This window comes from Fukomys damarensis, unplaced genomic scaffold (assembly GCF_012274545.1).
Source record: "Fukomys damarensis isolate Sample0158 unplaced genomic scaffold, DMR_v1.0_HiC HiC_scaffold_24, whole genome shotgun sequence".
Taxonomy (NCBI): Eukaryota; Metazoa; Chordata; class Mammalia; order Rodentia; family Bathyergidae; genus Fukomys; species Fukomys damarensis.
In genome coordinates, this window is record NW_022900936.1 from 63,574,353 (window position 1) to 63,593,227 (window position 18,875).

General features: G+C 41.6%; 1 protein-coding gene across 4 annotated transcripts in view; it reads left to right on the forward strand.

The window, feature by feature from the left end:
* Cfap91 (cilia and flagella associated protein 91) overlaps positions 1 to 18,875 on the forward strand; it is a 61,885-nt gene that overhangs the window by 24,925 nt on the left and 18,085 nt on the right. For all 4 annotated transcript variants that reach the window (XM_010630020.3, XM_010630019.3, XM_010630021.3 and 1 more), the window contains exons 8-14: positions 3,027 to 3,184; positions 4,834 to 5,016; positions 5,890 to 6,032; positions 11,277 to 11,393; positions 13,057 to 13,128; positions 14,326 to 14,472; positions 18,416 to 18,637. In XM_010630020.3, coding sequence (XP_010628322.1) covers positions 3,027 to 3,184; positions 4,834 to 5,016; positions 5,890 to 6,032; positions 11,277 to 11,393; positions 13,057 to 13,128; positions 14,326 to 14,472; positions 18,416 to 18,637 — 1,042 coding nt within the window. The remainder of the gene's footprint in view (positions 1 to 3,026; positions 3,185 to 4,833; positions 5,017 to 5,889; positions 6,033 to 11,276; positions 11,394 to 13,056; positions 13,129 to 14,325; positions 14,473 to 18,415; positions 18,638 to 18,875) is intronic.

Here is an 18,875-nt window from a genome sequence, read left to right on the forward strand (position 1 = left end):
TCGCAGACAGGCAGGCAGGCAGGCAGCTGAAAAAAAACCCCTCTGGGGTCCTTGGGTCCTTCCTGGGTCTGTTGTCGCGCAGGCCGGGAGCTCCCGCGCAGGCCGGGAGCTCGCGCGCACGCCGCCGGGTGATCGCAGACCAGTTTTCAATCGTTTTAACTGATACATTTTAGGGAATGATATGTAAAAATGATGAGACAATGTTAGAATCCCAAATGCCAGCTCCTAATGAGCAGGTGTTGGCCTTTGCCCTAGGATGTGCTGAGCCATTTCATTGTTGGGTCTCTAACGCATGAGAGTTAGGGATGCAGCTTTAGTTCTGGACTCAAAATTTGTTCACATTTTTGCAACACTTCTTTCAATTAAGCCTGACTCTGTGTGGTAAAACTTTGAGATTTAACAGGAAATAGTGTTGGATACAAGGTAAGTATCAAGCTACCCAAGCCTCTTTTCTTTTTCGTTCTTTAAAAAAAAATAATTTTTTTTTTTTGAGACGATTTCACTATAGCCCAGGCTGGCCTTGAACTCACAGTTTTACTCCTGCCTTAGCCTCTTGAGTGTTGGGGTTACAGATGTGGGCCACCACACCCAACCCAATCCTGTTTTCAAAGATTTAAATTTATTGCTGTACATTGCAGAGGAGTGAATATTGTCAGAAGGCATTAAAAATATTAAAAGTCTGTCTGGCCAGACGGAAGGCATCACCTAAGAAAGTGAGTACTTCTGTTACCTTGAGGATAGTTTTAATAAATGTATTTTGAATCTCCCCTAGGTGCTGGGCTCTGTGCTGTAAGATGAGGAAACAGGTTGAATAGGAGACCTGTGCCCAGCAGAGCTCCTTGTGGTCCCTTGTGAGGCTGGGCACGGGAGGTGGCTGGAGGACTGGCCAGGCCCTCCAGGGCGGTGCCTCTGGGGCAGGTTTGCAGGCGAAGGGAAGGTTCTGCTCTGTTTGGGATGGGCGAATGGGGAAGGTGGCTCTGCACTGGGGGCAGGGGGTAAGACACTGAGAAGCAGACAGTAGCCAGTGACGATGAGAGGAGGAAGGTGGTTCCGGCATGTAACACTCCCCGAGGCTTACTGCGTGTCCGGTAATGCTCTAAGCCAGTGGCTCTCGAGGTGTGATTCACTGACCAGCCACATCCACATTCCCTGGGAACCTGTAAGCGATGCAGATTCCCTGGTCCCGTCCCCAGCCCCCCTGAACCAGGGTGGGCACGGCCCTCGATATTGCACCAAGCCCTCCAGGTTATTCTAGCCCATGCTTAATTCGAGAAATATTGTTTTAGCTTGTTTAACGTTCTCAGCAGCTTCATGGCGTGGAGACTGTTATCTCCCTTTGTGATTGAAGCGACCGAGGGAAAGTGGTGAAGTCTGCAGCTGACGCTTAGCAGCAGCGGGAACACCTAGGAAACCTGTGCTCACGGGACCCTGCCCCACTCAGGGTGGCCTCTTACTGCAGCCGAGAGGAGCAGTAAACACAAGGTGTCCGTGGTTGCTGCTGGAAGACTTTTATAGCAAAAAATTTGAATAAGTAGAAATATGTCTTAGAATAACAATGAAAGTATAGCACAGTGAACACATAAGCCAGTATCATAGCTGTTTTCCCATTGTCCAGTACTGTGCAAAGTCTGTGCTCTGTTCTTCTGCTTGTCCGGCTGTGAAGCAGGCTCCCTTCTCCTGACCTGTGAGCGATGCGTCCTGCAGTGGTGCTACAGGGGCTGTGACATCGCCGGGCCGGGGTTTTTTTTTGTTTTGTTTCTTTCAACCCCAATCTTTTGAGGGGCCATGGCACACGCACAGTCTGTCAGCGACGTGACGTGACCACACCTCTCACTCTGGAGGGAAAGGCGGCTGCTGCGTGGGTCCTCGCTGAAGGCGCTTGTCTTTCCATCTTCACTTGTCCTGGCCGCCTCATTTCCCGTGTGCACTCGCTTCACGAGGCCCCACCAGTGTGCTGTGGTTGTGATCGCTCCGGTCCCTTTCACAGGGCAGTGACTCCCTCTGTTGAGGCACAGCCTCTCCTTCGTCAGTGCCACCAGCCTCAGTCCTTGTTCTCCTGGGGCTCTGCCTTCAGCACCTTCTCCTCCTCTGTCCCCCTGGGTGCTTCTTCTCACAGTGCTGGCCTGGCTCGGTCTCCCAGTGCTGCCCATGCTGGGGTTTGTGCCTGTTCTGCCCACACAGCACTTCTGGAGAGGGAACTTTTTCTGGTGCATCGTAGTTTCCTGCCTTGAATATGGTGGACTTAATAAGCATTTGACAGATGAGTGAGTGAATAAAAGAGTGCATGACTTTCTACAAGTGGGAGTAAAACGTACTCAGAGATCTGTTTTAGGAAAGAAGCCTTGAGGGCTGTGTGGAGCAAAGCCTGGAGAGGAGGGAGACTAGCCCCGAGGAGACCAGGCTAGGAGACAGATGCCAAAAACATGAGTGCAGGAACGACTGCCAGTATTCAGAGGAGGACTTGTTAGCAGAGGGAGGAACATAGGAGAGAAGGGGTGAATCTTGAGACTGTCCAAGGACAGCAGAAGGTTCAAGTAGACGTAAGTGTTGGTTCAGATACGTCTGGGCTGGAGGTGCGGCTTTCACAATCATCTGTGCCTAGCTGAGTCCTAGGAGAACACATAAAGGAAGGGAAGGGAACCAGATCCTAGTACCTAGTCTGTGCAGGTCGCAGGCATGTTCACATCTGCCTCTAAGATAGCACGCCCACCTCATTTTCTCTACTTATCCTTCCCCCAGTATCCACCACTCTCCTGTTTTCTCACAGCCCAACTGTCTAGAGAACCCTTCCATTACCCTCGGCCTGCACTCTGTTCTTTACCCTTCCTCCCCTTCCTACCCGATCCCATTACACAGAGATGCGATGCTCACTTGCTTCCCACGCTCCCCCCGCCCCGTGTATCTTCACGCTTTTGCCAGCATGGCCTTCTCAAAGCATGTGAATGTGGTGCCCACAGAGATGAGCCTGTCTGGAATGCCTCGTCTGAGATACCATGTCTTCTTAATGATCTGTCATTTACTTGAAGACTTCAGGAAATTCGCTTGGAGGTTTTAAAAGAGCTGCTGAGGAAACGGGACAAGAATAAAAATGAATTGAACATGAAGCACTTGGATGCCCAGTGGTATAAACTGCAGGAAGCAAAAGAGGCAAAAGTGGCACAAATCCAGCACACACACGTCTCTGGTAATGGTGTAGTATGAACCCTGGGGACTGTGGAAGGGGCTGTGCTTTGGGTGTGGGACCAAACCTGAGTTAGCTGTGAGAAATTCTATGTTGGGCCTGGTGTATCAAATAGGCAGTAAGCGGGTGAGAGAGAAGTTATTTCCCTAAAGTAGAGCATAGATAAGAAACCCCTCAGGAAATTAAATGACCATATCTGAACAGGTAGTCAAGGCGTTGACTGTGTGTGTGTGTGTGTGTGTGTGTGTGTGTGTGTGTGTGTGTGTGTGTGTGTAGGGAGTGGGTTTCCTGTATTCGTGGATCAAGGACATAGATAGAGAAATCTGTTGCTCAACTCTTTTTTCCACTGTTGCCCCTAAAGATAGCAGTTTCAGCATCTTTTTTCCTAGTCATCACTCTAAGAAATTTTAATGTCACAGTAAATTGCACAGAAGTGTATGCACTCTCTACATATTTATACTTTATACAAGAAAAAAGAAATAAACAGCTTATTTTTTATTCAGCACAGGATAAGAATAGATTAAAATTTAAGTTAAAATTTATACTAAAAATTTGAATTATTAACCTTTAATTTTATAGCTTTACTTACTGGGAAACCTAGTGCAATTTATTTACTTATAAAAATTATGTCACCTACATACACAACTTAGGGATCGATACATACAATAACAATGTAATCACATGTTTAAAAATCATTCAAAAATATCAAAAGTACAAAACAATCATAAAATTTAAATTATTACTTTAAAATTATTTGTAGTGAACTTAACCTGTAGCTTTTTCTTGATATGAGAAAAATCCTTTAACATAGATGTTGTTCACATCCTTCTTTTCAGTGCATGGCATAACTAGTGATAGACTTCACTCAGTTTTGTAGATAAATAATAAAATATAAACTACTTTTACTTCTAAAATTCCAAGTCCTGCACAAAAGCGCTAGGGGAGAAATACGAGCAACAGCCACGAGCTGCAAGTTTTGCAGGCGGCCCCTTTCCTGTGGTGACTTCTCAACCTGTGACAAGGTTTCTCGCCCATCGGAAGTGCGCTCTTCCCAGCTGTTGTAAGGGGCGTGGGTCTGTGGTGAGACTTAGGAAAAAACAACAAAAACAAAAGGAGCAGGTGGAGGTCGTCCTCAGGACCGGCGAGCTCATTGCTCACCGGCTGTGCCCAGCTCACCCTTTCCCTCTGACTGCCAAGCAATCCCGAAAGCTGGAGAGCTGGGACGTGTTGCCACTGATCTGCGGTGAACCAACATGCAACCGTGGTCCTCCCTTTTAGTTATTCTTGTAGGGGAGAACAATCCCCTCATATATCATTTATTTTGAGTTTCTTTCCTGCATTTAACAAGCTTTTGCTGAACGCTTCTTAGCCTGGAGCTTGTAAAGGCTTGTGGTTATAAAAGATTTTGGATGAGCACCAACTGAGAATGCAGGCTGATGGACCTTCCGTCCGTCCTGCCGGTTCAGTGATTCTGAGCCCCAGCTGGCCCGCCTGTTTTCAGAAAGGTTACATTCTAGCTGTGTTCAGACATCGTCAAATCCATTCAATTCAGTAACTTCCCGATGAGTAAAACTGGAAATGATTTATCTCTCTGAATTTCTAATTCTGGAGCAATATTTTAGAGATAACCATAGAGATATGTTTTATTTCAGCTATCAGAAAACTTGTAGAAAAGAGGAAAAATATAGAAGGGAAGTTGAAGAGAAGAGATATCATCAAGGAATATTCTGATTATGCATCACAAGTCTATGGGCCTCTGTCCCGCCTTGGTCGTTTCCCAGACAACAACTCAGAGGACTTTGTAGTAAAAAATCACTATCTGAACACTTATGAAGGTAAACGATTTAAGTAACTAGAAGTATAGTCTAAGAATGTTATTCTGGACATACAGAGCAGATGTATAAATTTAGATTAAAAGCTAAACAACAAAAAGATTTGTAAGTAACAGCAATACATACATTCAATGCAATTAATGTGAGTTCATACAATTCAGTAAATGCTCCTAAGACCCAAGTAAGTTTGTGGACACGCCATAGAGCATGTTAGCAAGAAGCAAGCTCTACTAGTTGCTACACACTTGAAAATGTTTGATGCCACTGATAATATAAGTTATGCAATAATGAACTAGAAAAAAAATGTTATGTCAGGTTTATGAAGCAAACAAGATACATATCCTGAAATTGAGCCTTTACCAAGAAATGCCAGAAAACCAGAGGCAAAGGGATGGCTAACAGGAGACAAATTCCTGAAGAGGACAGTACCTCTTGTGAAGTCCCCAAGGCTTGTTTACAGGATGTAAATTTCATTTGACAAGTTGAGGCATCGCATGGCCAAGGATATGACTTGATAATTACATTGTTGAACTCGGATCTCTGGCTGGCTATTTCCAAGCAGAAGGTGATAAACTTTTAAATGGCAGCACCATTTATTATGGGATTATTAATTTTCTATTGATTTTATGGAATCTGTTGCTTTGTTGAGGATAGTATGTTTCCTTTAGAGGGTATTTCTCATTTTATAGTGTAAATAACCAAGGATATGAGGTAATTATATACAAATATGCTTTACATTTCAGAGACGGTTCATCCTATAACTCATCAACAATTCTAATGAAACCACTTGAAAAACAGCTGCTAAAATTAATAATATACTTTAAAAATAACAAACAAAAGCAATTCATACTGAAAACATACATTTCTTTCCCACAGGTTTAGTTGAACTTGAGTCATCTCTCCCAGATTTTGTGACAAAACCAATAATCAAACCCCCAAAACCAAAAGTCATCACCACCAAAGCAGGTTTCCTGAAGAGGGGAATAAGGATGGACTATGAGTTGGCAGAGGTTCATAAGGTATAGTCGTCATTATCTGGAAGACAAGATGCTTTTAGTGTGACTTGTGCAGATAAATGCTATATCCCAAAAGCTTCACTTTGTCTCAGGCAGTAGTGACCAGTGGGTTTGCCATGCAGCTATAAGTGTTTTCTGCTCTCTAGACCTTCTCTTCTGGAGCATGCCCATGACGTGCTGAACCACTGTGTTTTCCCCATCATTTCAAAGTGCAGGAAAACTTGGAAGTCATCCTCCTCATTTACAGAAGTCACATTGTTTTCCAAAAAATGTTTCCAACTTTAGATCTCGATAATAAAATTTGACACTACACTGAGCTATAGCAATTTCTGGTACTGTATTGGGAATGACTGTTGGTGTTGATAGTTGTAAGAGACTCCAAATTTCTCCTTTTGCATTGGCTAGCAGGGCATTATGAAGGAAATAAGTCATGTTCAATTTCTTTTGCATCTAGTTTAAACTCATCTAAGCAAAAAAGTTTGATGGGTCCCATTAGCACACATTAGAACCGCAGGCTGGGCCTGTTAAAACACATTGCTGGACCCCACCCTCAGCAGGTCTGAGTGAGGATATTGTTGAACTGCTCTGTGTATTTGTGTGTGTGTGTGTGTGTGTGTGTCTGTGTGTCTGTGTATTTGTGTGTGTGTGTGTGTGTGCGCGCTGATGCCCCAGAACCACACTTTGGGATCCATTGGTCTATGATGTCCCATGCACATTTGTTTGCTATACTGGTTTCAGTAATACAACATGAATCTGTGAAGAACACATGCATAAAAAATAAGCCTTTAACAATAATTTACACATATCTTGGTGGTTCTTTTCCTCATCTCCCTACTTCTGAATACTGTGTTTATCATTTTCTCACTTTCTGGAAGAGTTTGGTTTGTGTAGATATCTCTTATTAGGTTATGGAAATTCCCTTTTATTTCTAATTCATTAAAATTTTTCATGATGTGTCTATGTTGAATTTTATCAAATGTTTCTAATGAAGTAATTATATTTTTTTCTTAACATTTAAATTTTATAAATATTAATTTATCCTTACAAACCTGGAATGAACTTGCCTTGGTTAAGTTATATGAGCTTATTTTAAATAAATTGTTGAGTTTGATTTACTAATATGTTGATCAGGTTTTTTGTGACTCTATTCATGAGTGAAATGACTCCCCTGCCCCCCCCCCTTTTTTTGGTACTGGGATTGAATTTGGGACCTTACGCTTGCAAGGCGGGTGGCACCACTGAGCTAAATCCCCAGCCGGCCCAGCTTTCCCATTTTGACTATAAATGGCGTAGATGTCAGTGTTTGGCAGATCTCCTGAAATGGACTAAGGTGTATTCCTTCTTCCCCTCTCTTCTGAAACGAGTTTAAAAAAGATTAGGATGATCTGTTTCTTCCTTTTGGAAAAATATACACTTTTGGAAGAATTTCCAAGGACTGCACATCTGAGTCTGGCTGCTGTTTATTCAAGCTGTACTTTGTGTTTTTTGTTGTTATTTCTTATAGTGTTTTTTTAACAATGGAAAATACTTTTATTTTTATCATTAATTAAGTTTATGGTACAATTTATATATACATAATGATCATATTCGTCATATGAAATGTGTATCTTACATGGTATATCTTGATGCAAATTTTTCCCCATTCCCCTTCCCTCCTTTGTATCCCTCTTCCCCTTCTTATTTACAAGAGTTTTAGTTTCTATTTTATCTTTCTTTTTTCATTTTTTCTTTTCCCTTCCTTTCTTACCCTCTCCCCTCTTCCTTGTGCCCCTTCCCATTTAAACATTTTCTTGCTATTTCACAGTATCCATTCTACATTTTGGTTCTTATTCACACTTTCAGTTTCTCACACCACAGAAACAATGCCATATTTATACATGTGTGTCTGATTTATTTCACTCAAGAGTACGGTTTCTGGGTGCATCCATTCTAGTGATAAATGTCTCAGGTTTATCATTCTTCGTGGCTGAGTAGTACTCCGTTGTATGAAAAACTCACATCTTCTTTATCCATTCATTGGTTGATGGGCATTTGTGTTGTTTCCAAGATTGGGCTGTTACAAACTGTGCTGCCATGAGCATGGGCATGAACATCACTGTGATACGATGCTTTCGACTCTTTTGGGTTGCTCTGTTCTTCTTTGTTGTTTTTGGTATGTCTTCATTTTTTTGTTGATAGCCTAATATCTGGTCTCCAGTAAATGGAAACTGAGGTAAGTCTGGGGCCAGGGATTTAGCTTTGTGGCATTGCACCTGCCTTGCAAGTGGAAGGTCCTGAGTTCAATCCCCAGTACCGAAAAAAAGAAAGTAAAGAAAAACTAGGGTAAATGTGGCTAGGAGTTCAGCTGTTCGATGTTTGTTACAGCTATAGACATCAGATGCTTCGTATTATTTTACTGTCCACTTAAAAAACTTCCCTCTTGGATTTGAGGTGAGGTGCAGTTGATTATATGGAGTTGCTCAATTTGGAATATTGAAGAGAGTCACTGAATATCAGTCGATGTACAGGCGTTCGGGTTTATCTGCGTCTTAAGATTACATTATTTTGGGAATTCAGAACCACAGAGAATTATGTCATAGAAATTTTGAAGGAGAAATATCCAGAAAGGTATAAAAGAATTGACCCAGTGCAGTATTTTCAGTACACTCTTGGTAGAATTTATACTGGAATATATTTTTGATGCTTGTCATAAAGTAGACTAAAAGAATCAGCCAGTCTGCCTTTTTGTCTGTTTATAAAATCCATTGATTAGGGCCGAGGATTTAGCTCAGTGGCTCGGTGGCCTGCCTTGCAAGCGTAAGGACCCGAGTTCAATTCCCAGAACCAAAAAAAAAAAAAAAAATCCATTGATTAAACATATTTGCTTAGTTTGGGGGCATATTAAAATGTATTGATTGATAACAATTCTCTAATATTTTCATGTTCATTTTCTCTCAGATCTACCATTCAAAGCAATTATTAGGCTGGATTGCTTGACTTTTTTTTTTTGGTACTGGGATTCAAACTAGGGTCCTTGTGCTTGTGAGGCAGGTGGCGGCACCACTGAGCTAAATCCCTGGCTTTTAGGCTAGAATTGAAGAGAACTTCAGGGTTTTTTTGTTTTGTTTTGTTTTGTTTTGTTTTTGCTTATTTGCTTATGCTTTTGATTGGACTTCATAACCAGAAATTTTTTAAATTGTGAAAATCTTTTAATTTTTTTCTTTAAATTTTAATTTTTCTTTTTTTCTTGTATTTAAGACATTAGTTTGTTGATGAGGAAACATCAACATGGTTCAAAATGTATGAGTTATATGAGAATATTAAGTCTTTGCTTTCTGCCCATCTCTCAGCCATGCAGTTCTTTCTCTGGAGACAGCCTAAGATTATGCTTTCATGGCTACGCGTTCGTGGCTGCCCTTCCAGAGACGTGTGTGTGTGTGTGTGTGTGTGTGTGTGTGTACATGGCTGGAGATATATATATATAAGTACATATAAGCATCTTTTAACCTCTTTTTTTATACAAATGTCAGTATATAAAAAGTACTGTTCTGCTCTTACCTTTTTTAAAAATTATATTTTGGAAAGATTTGACAGTACAAGAAAAGTGAACTTATTATCTTTTATACTTTCTCAATATATCTTTCTTTAAACGCACCAAAATGTATTTAACCTGCACCCATTTGACAGATATTTAGATTTTGATAGCTTTAAAGTATTAAAAGTAGTGGTGCAGTGATTAACTGTACTTGCATATAGTCTGGTACAGGTGCAGGCATATCTGGAAGACAGTTTCCTAGATAAGGGATATATGGATCACAGTGCATATGCGCTTCTAGCTTGGTGGACATGGGCCAGATTTTCTTACATAAATGATGCATCAGCTTCAGCAATGGGAGGTAGTGCCTGCTTTCCCACATCCTTACCGAAATGGTCTCGGGAGGCTTTTCTCTCACGAGATTCTAAACTTTACAATTATTTGATGCTTTAGACTGCAGCTGCTCTTTATTGATGCCCTGCTTGTGGCTATTATAGGACTGAAACATATATTTTCTGTTGCTTATTTTTTAAGAAACTCAGAGGCTCTATTCAACTGGTTCAGGTGTTTTAAGTGTCTAAATTACACATTTTTACTAGTTTCAGGTTTTAGTTTGATGTTTGTTTTCAAAATATTACTTATTTGTGTTTTCACGGGAAATAAAATGTAAAATTATAATATGAGAGAAAATTAACTAAAGTATGACTTTAAAATCACAAAACATCAGAATTATTGGTACTTCAAAAATATTCTCCTAGGGCTGGGAACTTAGCTCAGTGGTTCTTCCACCTGCCTTGCAAGTGCAAGGACCCGAGTTTGACCCCTGGTACCACAAAAAACAAAACAAAAACAATTTTTAAAAATAGAAATAAAGAGTTTTTAAATGGGGAGGGGAGGAGGGGGTGAAGGGAGGGCAGGGTCAAGGGGAAAAAATGAGAACCAAGAACTGTCATGTGAAGGTACAGGATCCCATTAATGAATGTAACTGTATTGTAGACCTAGATTGTACCAATAAACTCAATAAAAAATATTCTCCTATGGCTAAAATGGAATCATGAACAAAATTTCATGTATAATTTTGGCAATACTTTTAGTGATGAAAAGAAAAAAAGACAGTGTGCAAATGTACACAATGCTCTCACTAGCAGACAATTTGGTTTTTAGAAAATCTAGATATGCAGGTTTAAATACCAAAAGAAAAAAAATCTACTTTAAGATAATTGTCATTTAATGCTCTCTGTTTTCCTGTAACAATAAAACATCCAAAGTATTTCAGTGTTTTGCTGCTCAGAAAAATTTCTTGTTGTGCAGGCATTTATTTAAAAAATCAATTTAGGGCTGGGGATTTAGCTCAGTGGTTCCGGCATCTGCCTCACAAGCACAAGGACGTGAGTTTGATCCCTGGTACCAAAAAAATAAAAATAAAAAGCAATTTAACTCATGTGAAAAAAATGGGAGTTAGGGGTTTTACGTATATGAGCAAGACAGAGCCTTTAAAATATTCAAAGAAAAAATTTAAATCTCACCAAATTTTGGTGACAGTGAGTATGCTAAGAACATGTACTGTGTTTGTCCAGTACTTGATGGTCCTAAGGAATGCCACAGCACCCCTCAGACCTTCTCAAGCAGACACAGCACAGCATAGAGATATTAATTTTGACCTGCAGCCTAGGCCTGGTAGTGAAGGAAATAACAAAGAGAAGAAGAGGTGACATTAGTTGGTATTATTTCAGGCTTTGCTGGATAAGAAGAATAAAGCTCTTGAAGAAAAGAAACCTCTACGTTTCCTTCAAAAGAAGCCCATACCTCAGCCGCGGCTTCCTACTCCTACCTTGGCAGTGACTTCCAACGTAAGTTTGAAACGTTTATTGAAAGAGTTGAATTCAGTATTGTGGTCAGTTCATTCTTAACATACCTTGGGTTGAACACACCTAATTTAACAGTGTTCATTTCTCAAGCTCAGACTCAAAATTGATTTTTTCTTTATTCTTATGCACCAAACATCAAGCACACACACACACACACACACACACACACACACACCAAAGCACAGTGAAATGAAGCAAAATTTACACCCAATCTTTTGAAGAATAAAACCCCAAAGAATGAGTAATCTTCCCTTGGAAAGAATGCAACAGAAGGTAATGTCACGTGTTCCAAATAGGAAAAGAAGAGTGAATGATGATCAGTTCCCAGCATCCTCTTTCCACACAGGGACCTGTTGACGATTGTGGTCCACACAGGACCAGTGGATGTCTGTGGGGGTCAAAGAGGATAAAATGCCAGAGGTGTCTTCAAGACAGTCTGGCATCTGGGCAAGGAATGACTCAAGGCTCACCCGAGGCCACTTGGCTAACTCAGCTTGGGCAAGACATCAGATTTGGCTTGGGTTTAGGCTGAGTCATACTAAACAGACCCACAAAGAACTGCCAGCGATGCTGCGGTGTGAGGTTGCTACTTCATGGAGAGAACTAGGATGGTTGTCCCTCTGGCTACAAGCACGTAGCTCTGGTACAAGAGGGTCCTCCTCAGAAGCAGCCTGACCCTGCTCAGGAGGGTGGGGCATCAAGAAGAGATTTCATTAATGCCTGTTATGTTTTCTGACAAGTGGCCCCCCGCGAAGGGACCCAGGCGCTCTCTCTGCTCAACCAGACTATGTCCCTTTCCTAGGTTCGATGCAGGCCTCTGGTCACACACTGTCTTTGTTGAAGCCACCATTGGGCTGTTGCTTTCTTTATACTGAGAGGGGCTTTAGATTTCCAAAGCACACTTCTAAGGGGCTGGGGATTAGCTCAGTGGCACCATACTTGCCTTGCAAGCTCAAGGTCCTGAGTTCAATTCATAGTACCTGGAGGGGGAAATATATATGTGTGTGTGTGTGGGTGTGTGTGTACCAGAGCACACTCTTTCTGCTGTGACACAGAGTTATTTATGGTGGGTTTTTTCCTAGTACCGAGGATGAAACTCAGGACTTTGCACTTGCTAGGCAGGTGGCAGGCACGGCATCACTGAGCTAAATGTTTTGGCCCCTTATGATGATTTTTATAGATGGTTGGTCTTGTCCAGGTGATTCTGATTTTACCAATCTAGGTTAACCTCTTGCGAGAGTGCCTCACTCTAATAATGGACTGGTTGTATTCTTTGTTGACTCAGGATCAAACATGAAAATAAGGGATATTAAATAAGCAATATTCATTGCTTCAAGAAAGATTTTGCTGGAAATGGCATTATTTGTAGGGATTGCACAGCAGTTCTGTGATTTTTTTTAACCTTAGTATCAGCTGGTAATGATGTATTATTTACAATGAAAAATTATAACACATTTTCATGAACAATAAGTAGCACTTAAAATATTATGTGTTCAATGAGGGCAAAGGCCATGCTTTATTTCTCTTTAAATTCATTTAGCATGTCTGGAACTGTCACTTTTGCTTGGAATAAGTCTTTAAAAAATACCTGATGCTCAGACCGCCGTTGTTTTCAAGCTGCTTGTTTCTCCCTTTGATCTTTCAGGAAGAAGAAGACATAGAAACGGCTGTGATCTATCTTCAAAGGTTACTGCGTGGCAGAGTCATTCAGAACATGGTACATGGGGCCCACCACTGGCCCTGAGTTTCCCATTTGAGAATAGATTTTGGAATGCATATGTCCTTGGTTCATTGGGGTGATTGGGGTGTCCTATGCAGCTGTATCTTTGAATCACCTACCTATGCCCTTCTGGAGCCACCGTTATCTGGGTGGGTAGCACATAGAGGAAGGAGAGAAAAAGGACATGTGTTACTTGTCACAGTTCTGACTAAGGCGGTGTAAAAACCTACTTTTTTTTCCGAACTTGAGGATTGAACTCAGGACCTTGTGCTTGCCAGGCAGGCGTAGTGCCCCTGAGCTAAATCTTTAACCTAAAACCTACTTCTTCGTTGGAATTACGCCACAATTTTCCAAGTGACAGTATAATTATTTGAGTTTGTAATTTGTATTTGAGCTATATAGCTTGCAATACCTGCATTATACAATGAAATAGTTAATAGTTACTGTTTAAAACCCCTATTATGTCCCCATGCCATAAATTCTTTCTTCCACATATATTTTCTCATTTTAATTTTTAAAAAGTATTAATCTCATCTTACAGGCAAATAATCTGAGTCTGAGAGAAGTTTAGTTAATTGCCAGCAAATTTAACTGATCTTCCTGATTGCAAACCCTTGGCCAGGCACACTTCACTTTACAAATGCACCGGTTTATAGCTCCAGTTACTTTTTTCCCCGCACTGCTGTAATTCTTAAGTGCTGAGTTGTGATGAGTAAGTCCGGGTGAGCTGGGGAGTAAGCAGCTTGTGTTCAACTTGTATTCTGCAGCTTCTTTGCCTGTTTTCCCAGGAGAAATGCCCAGTGAAGTTCAGATAGCAGATCGTGCATTACAAACCAGTGGCACATTTATTGAAAACAAAATCACAGCTGTGATAAAAGCCATCCTCGGGGTTCCTAGGGAACGCACGGAGGGGAAGGTTCTAGTTTCTTAATATGACCTTATTAGTTGCCACCTTGTCTCTAAGAGACATTTTCAGAGTCCGAGCAAACAACTTGCTGAAAACTGATCCCCTTGGCTGAGCTGAAGGTGCAGGAAAGAAGGTTGAACCCCTAGCCCTCGCGAGTGCTCAAGGCAGGATGGACCGCTGCCGCTGCTCTTGAGAGTCGAAAGTCGCAGGAATTGCAGCACACGACTCCTAGTGCTTGGCACCAGCGTTGGTAAGGTGTAAGTCTGTCTTTGATTTATCTGCTCCAGATGTTTGAAGGGAAAGAAAAGCGACTGGAGTTGATCCAGGAGCTGCGCACCAGCCACGCACTACAAGAGGATGAGAAGCTGGTGAAAAAAGCCGAGAAGCAAGTGACCCTGGCCTTACAGCGGCAGAGGAACTTGCATGAGCACAAGGTTCTCTTTTCCTTCTTGTTTTTGTTTTAATCGCACAAGCAGCATTATAATAACATTAAATGAAATGGTTAAAACTCCCTAGAATCTCAGTACTCTATCAGCATTCTTTTTTTCTTTTTCTTTTTTTTTTTGTTTTGGTACTGAGGATTGAACTTGGGTCCTTGTACTTGCAAGGCAGGCAGCGGAACCACTGAGCTAAATCCCTGGCCCTCTACCAGCATTCTTAATGCTACTTCAGCCCATAATTTGAAGCAGGGTGGGGTACATTCTTTGAATTAAACATAGTGTCCTTTTCTTTCTTTGTAAAAAAAAAAAAAAAAAAAAGAAAGAAAGAAAAAAGAAACCCTGAAAAGCCAAGAAATCCATTTTCTCAACTTTAAAATTTTCCCTTCCAATATGTTGTAAGTTCATAACTTCCTTTTTAAAATTAATTTTATTGGTACACTTTAGATACACATAATGATCGTGTTTATCACAGAGATTTTGTACCTATACATAATATATCTCGATTCTTCTTTTTTCTTAATCCCATTTTCCTTATATATTTGGTAACTGTACTATATTTTAATTGTCAAGAACTTCTAGCAGAATGAATAAGAAATAAAAGCAACATGACCAAGCGAAAAGTAATTTATTTTAAAACATCAGTACCACTAAATTTTGTAGCCATACACAGCTCATTCTGATTAAACTGTAAATATACGTTGCTATCTCCAGGTGTTTGGTAACTTTCATACTGACCTCCTGGCTTCTCTGCTACCCAAAGCACCTGAGAAATGCATCTGTAAACCAGCTACTATAAACGTTTTTCCCATTCTCTTCTAGCATTTATCTAAGTATACACACTTTCTAGTGTTGACTGTACTATAAATACTTTAACTCCTTTCCCTGCTTATCTGTAAATCAATCTGAAAAAAGCAATTTGCAGAACTTAGTGTTAGAAGAAAGTAACATCTGCAGCAATGTTAATCTGACCCACCTTCGATCGCATGTGTGACTTTTGTGCTACGTGGCAAGTGAACACAAATGGCAGAGAGCTTGGAAATGACTGTGACTTTACTTTTCCCTTTGGCATCGCCATAGATGGTCACTGAGCTTGGGGAATCAGGTGTGGAGGTGACGGGGAAAGAGAGTAAAAAAGCAAGTCTCTAGGACCCGACAGAGGGCCCAGAGGAGGATGAGAATGTAGACCACAGATGTTGGGATCTGGAGCTCTTACAACCCCAGAAATGTTCAGGTAGGGAGCAAGGTGTCATGAAAGCATAGGTCCTGAGACTGAGTGGAAAAACACTCTTCTTGACCATCCTTCAAGGTTCCCGATAATGGACTTCAGCAAGTGCAGCTAAGCCAACTGGCTTTTCAACTCATTTGTCCTGAGACTGACTGATCCTGTCAACTGAGAACAAAGGGAAGAACAGATGGATAAAGCTGTCACTTAGCTGAGAACCACTTGGTCAGTTCTGCCCAGTAACACCAACAATCTGCGGGCCCTGAGGGAGGGAGCATCACATATATCCACAGAAATGCTGACCCTCCCCCTTTCCTCTCCCATCAAGCCAATACACAGTGCCCAGACAGGCGATGCTTTAGGTGATACACTGCAGGGGAATCGCCTTCCTAAATGTGTTTATTTAACTTCAAACTAGATTTCCTACATGAGTGTTCCCGAAGTCCTTATTGAGGAAGGAGGCTGGAAGTGAACAGGTGGCCATCTTAGGACCGGAAGTGTTATTTGGTTGATGTTTTCAGACACAGTCGTTCTTACATAGCCCAGGCTGGCTTCGAACTTGAGGCATTCTCCTGCTTCAGACTCCTCCAGAGTCTGGGAGTACAGTTGTGACCCACCATGTCCAGCTTCTAGTGATTTAGGGCACCAAGTAATCAAAAAATGGTATCCAAAGAAGCAAAAATAATCCAAACAAGGGAAATATCATAACTCCCAACCTGATAGATATCCAAAGCACAAGTTTGTGTTCTCTAAAATTGAAGAATGAATTTTAGGAGCCATGAAAATTACGAGTAGAAAAAAATTATTGAAAGATAGCTTCTGTCTAAGAGAGACGGGAGGGGGACCAGAAAGTGGGTTGCTCATCCTCCTCGCTTTTCAAAGGCGTTTTATTGAGCAAAGCCATGAGGTAAGGCAGGGGGTCAAGGTGAGACAGAAACTACAAGATGCAATGGAAAATTACAAGGTGGGCATAAGGTGGGACAAAACCATGATCAACCAATCAGACTACAAGTACAGTCACCCAGGTAATACTGATTAAATGGGGGATCAAATGGGAAAGGAAGTCATGTACAAGGAATTTGCAGAAAGGGAATGGGCTAGGGAGATTGATATCTATTTAGAATATCAATCGCTTTGAGCATATACTCCTAAGTGAAATAAATAAGTCACAGATATGCAAATACCAAATAGTTTCTCTGGTGTGAAAAACTAAAATAGTACTCAAGATCCTAACAGGACAATTAGCAACGTGAAATAGGAAGAAAAGGACCAAAGGTGTAGGGACAGTGAGAAGGATAGGGAAAGGGGAACAAGGGAAAAGGAAAAAAATATGAGAAAATGTAAAAATGGAATTAAAGTGTTTGAAGGGGGGAGGGGAGGAGGGAGTGAAGGGAGGGTGGGGACAAGGGGAAAAAATGAGAACCAAGACCTGGCATGTAAAGGTACAAGATCACAGTAATGAAGGTAACTGTGCTGTCTACCTAGAATATACCAATAATTCCAATTTAAATTAAAAAAAATCAATTGCTGCTATTCATCTCTAGGGGAAGTAGTACCCCTTTTTATAATGCTAATCAGTGAATGTACCTCAACTGTTTTTCTATGCTGAGGGCCCAGCTTTGCCTAACTGCCTTATAATAATGTCTAACTAACTTAGCTGTCTGTAGTACTAGGATGTGCCGGTTCATGACTGTCCCCCAAGTGAGGAAGCTTATGATCTCTGGGCCTACTCCGTTATGAATGGAGTAGTGAAATGTTCTTCTGGTTCCACCTGTTCTTTCCATTGTTACCGAGTACATAGGTACTTGAACTTGGTGGTTAGAAAGTACACGTGGGCTGGTGAGTGGGTGAGGGTGGGCGTGTCAGGCCGATGAACGCACCTGGCTGACAATGTCACCGAAAGCCATACTGCCCTCAAGGCCCGTGAGAATTCCAGCCCTCTGCAGACACACCAGAAAGGGAACTGAGCAGAGTGGGCTCAGCCAGTGTTAAAGCAGCATTTCCTTTACACCTGAGGATAGGCCAGGCACAGGGTAAATCACCTTACATACTTTGCTGCATGAGGCAAAGCTGGGAAACAGACCCATAGAGAGATACCGTGGCTGAGTCCTGGCTGAGAGCCCCATGCATCGCTTATTTTACCTCAGTGAACACATAGAATGTAGGCTTTTTCCTGTACTGCTTCAAAGATAGTTGTTAATGACTTTGAAATTATTAAAGACAAATTGTCTACTTCCATGTTATTTGGGCTCTTGAAATTCCTCAAACTTGTACGAAAAGAGCAGACATTAAAAAATTAAAAGGTATCGTGTGAATTTCTAGGAGAGTCTACTGTATTAAACTTCAACATTATCTTTAATAAGAAGCCCGAGATTTTCCTTCAGGTCTGGGAAGACACTCTTGACCTTCTGGATGAAACTGAAAGAAAATAATACATTGGTGACTGGTAACAGAAACGTTTTGCTAAATTCTCTTCATAATTTGAGGACTGTGATCCATAGTGACTAACTGAGCAATCTATTAGTTCGTATCTAAGTTTGTAATAAGTTTTCCTGGCATTGCCCCTTGGAATAGGGCCGAGAGACAGCATTCTTAATAAAAACGAAATGCATCCTGACAGCAAATCGACTCTAAAGAGGTTTGAGTTACCCAGCTCTCTTAAAGGTTACCATCCGCAATTTGTATCCTTCAAGGTGCACTGTTAATCTTTCCAAGGTATCACTGCTTGAAAACCACTTGGCTGGCCTGGAAGGAAGAGCGCTGGCAGACATGCTTGACTTCCTGTCCAAAGAGCTCGTGAGACTTCAGGAAGAGAGGCGGATCCACGCCTTCGCCATGCTGGCCGAGCGCCAGCGGCGGACGAGGGAAGCGGAGGAGAGCGGAAGGCGCCAGTGTGAGCAGAGGCGCCTGCAGGAGGAGGACCAGATGTTTAAGGAGGCAAGTGGGGCCGCTGGGTGTGCAGGTGCGCCTGGAAGGAGCCTGGCAAACCGAAGCGCTCTTGCCATAGAAAATCGCCTTGGGTTTGTGCTTTTCATTTTATTCGACAAAATCTGCACTGGGTTCCTACTATATGAATGAAAATATGTAGGCTTAAAAAAAATGGTCAGCCAATGTTTGTTTTTCTGGTCCTGTTTCCAGTAGGTGTTCTGAGTAAGTGGGGACATTTTTCGCTTCT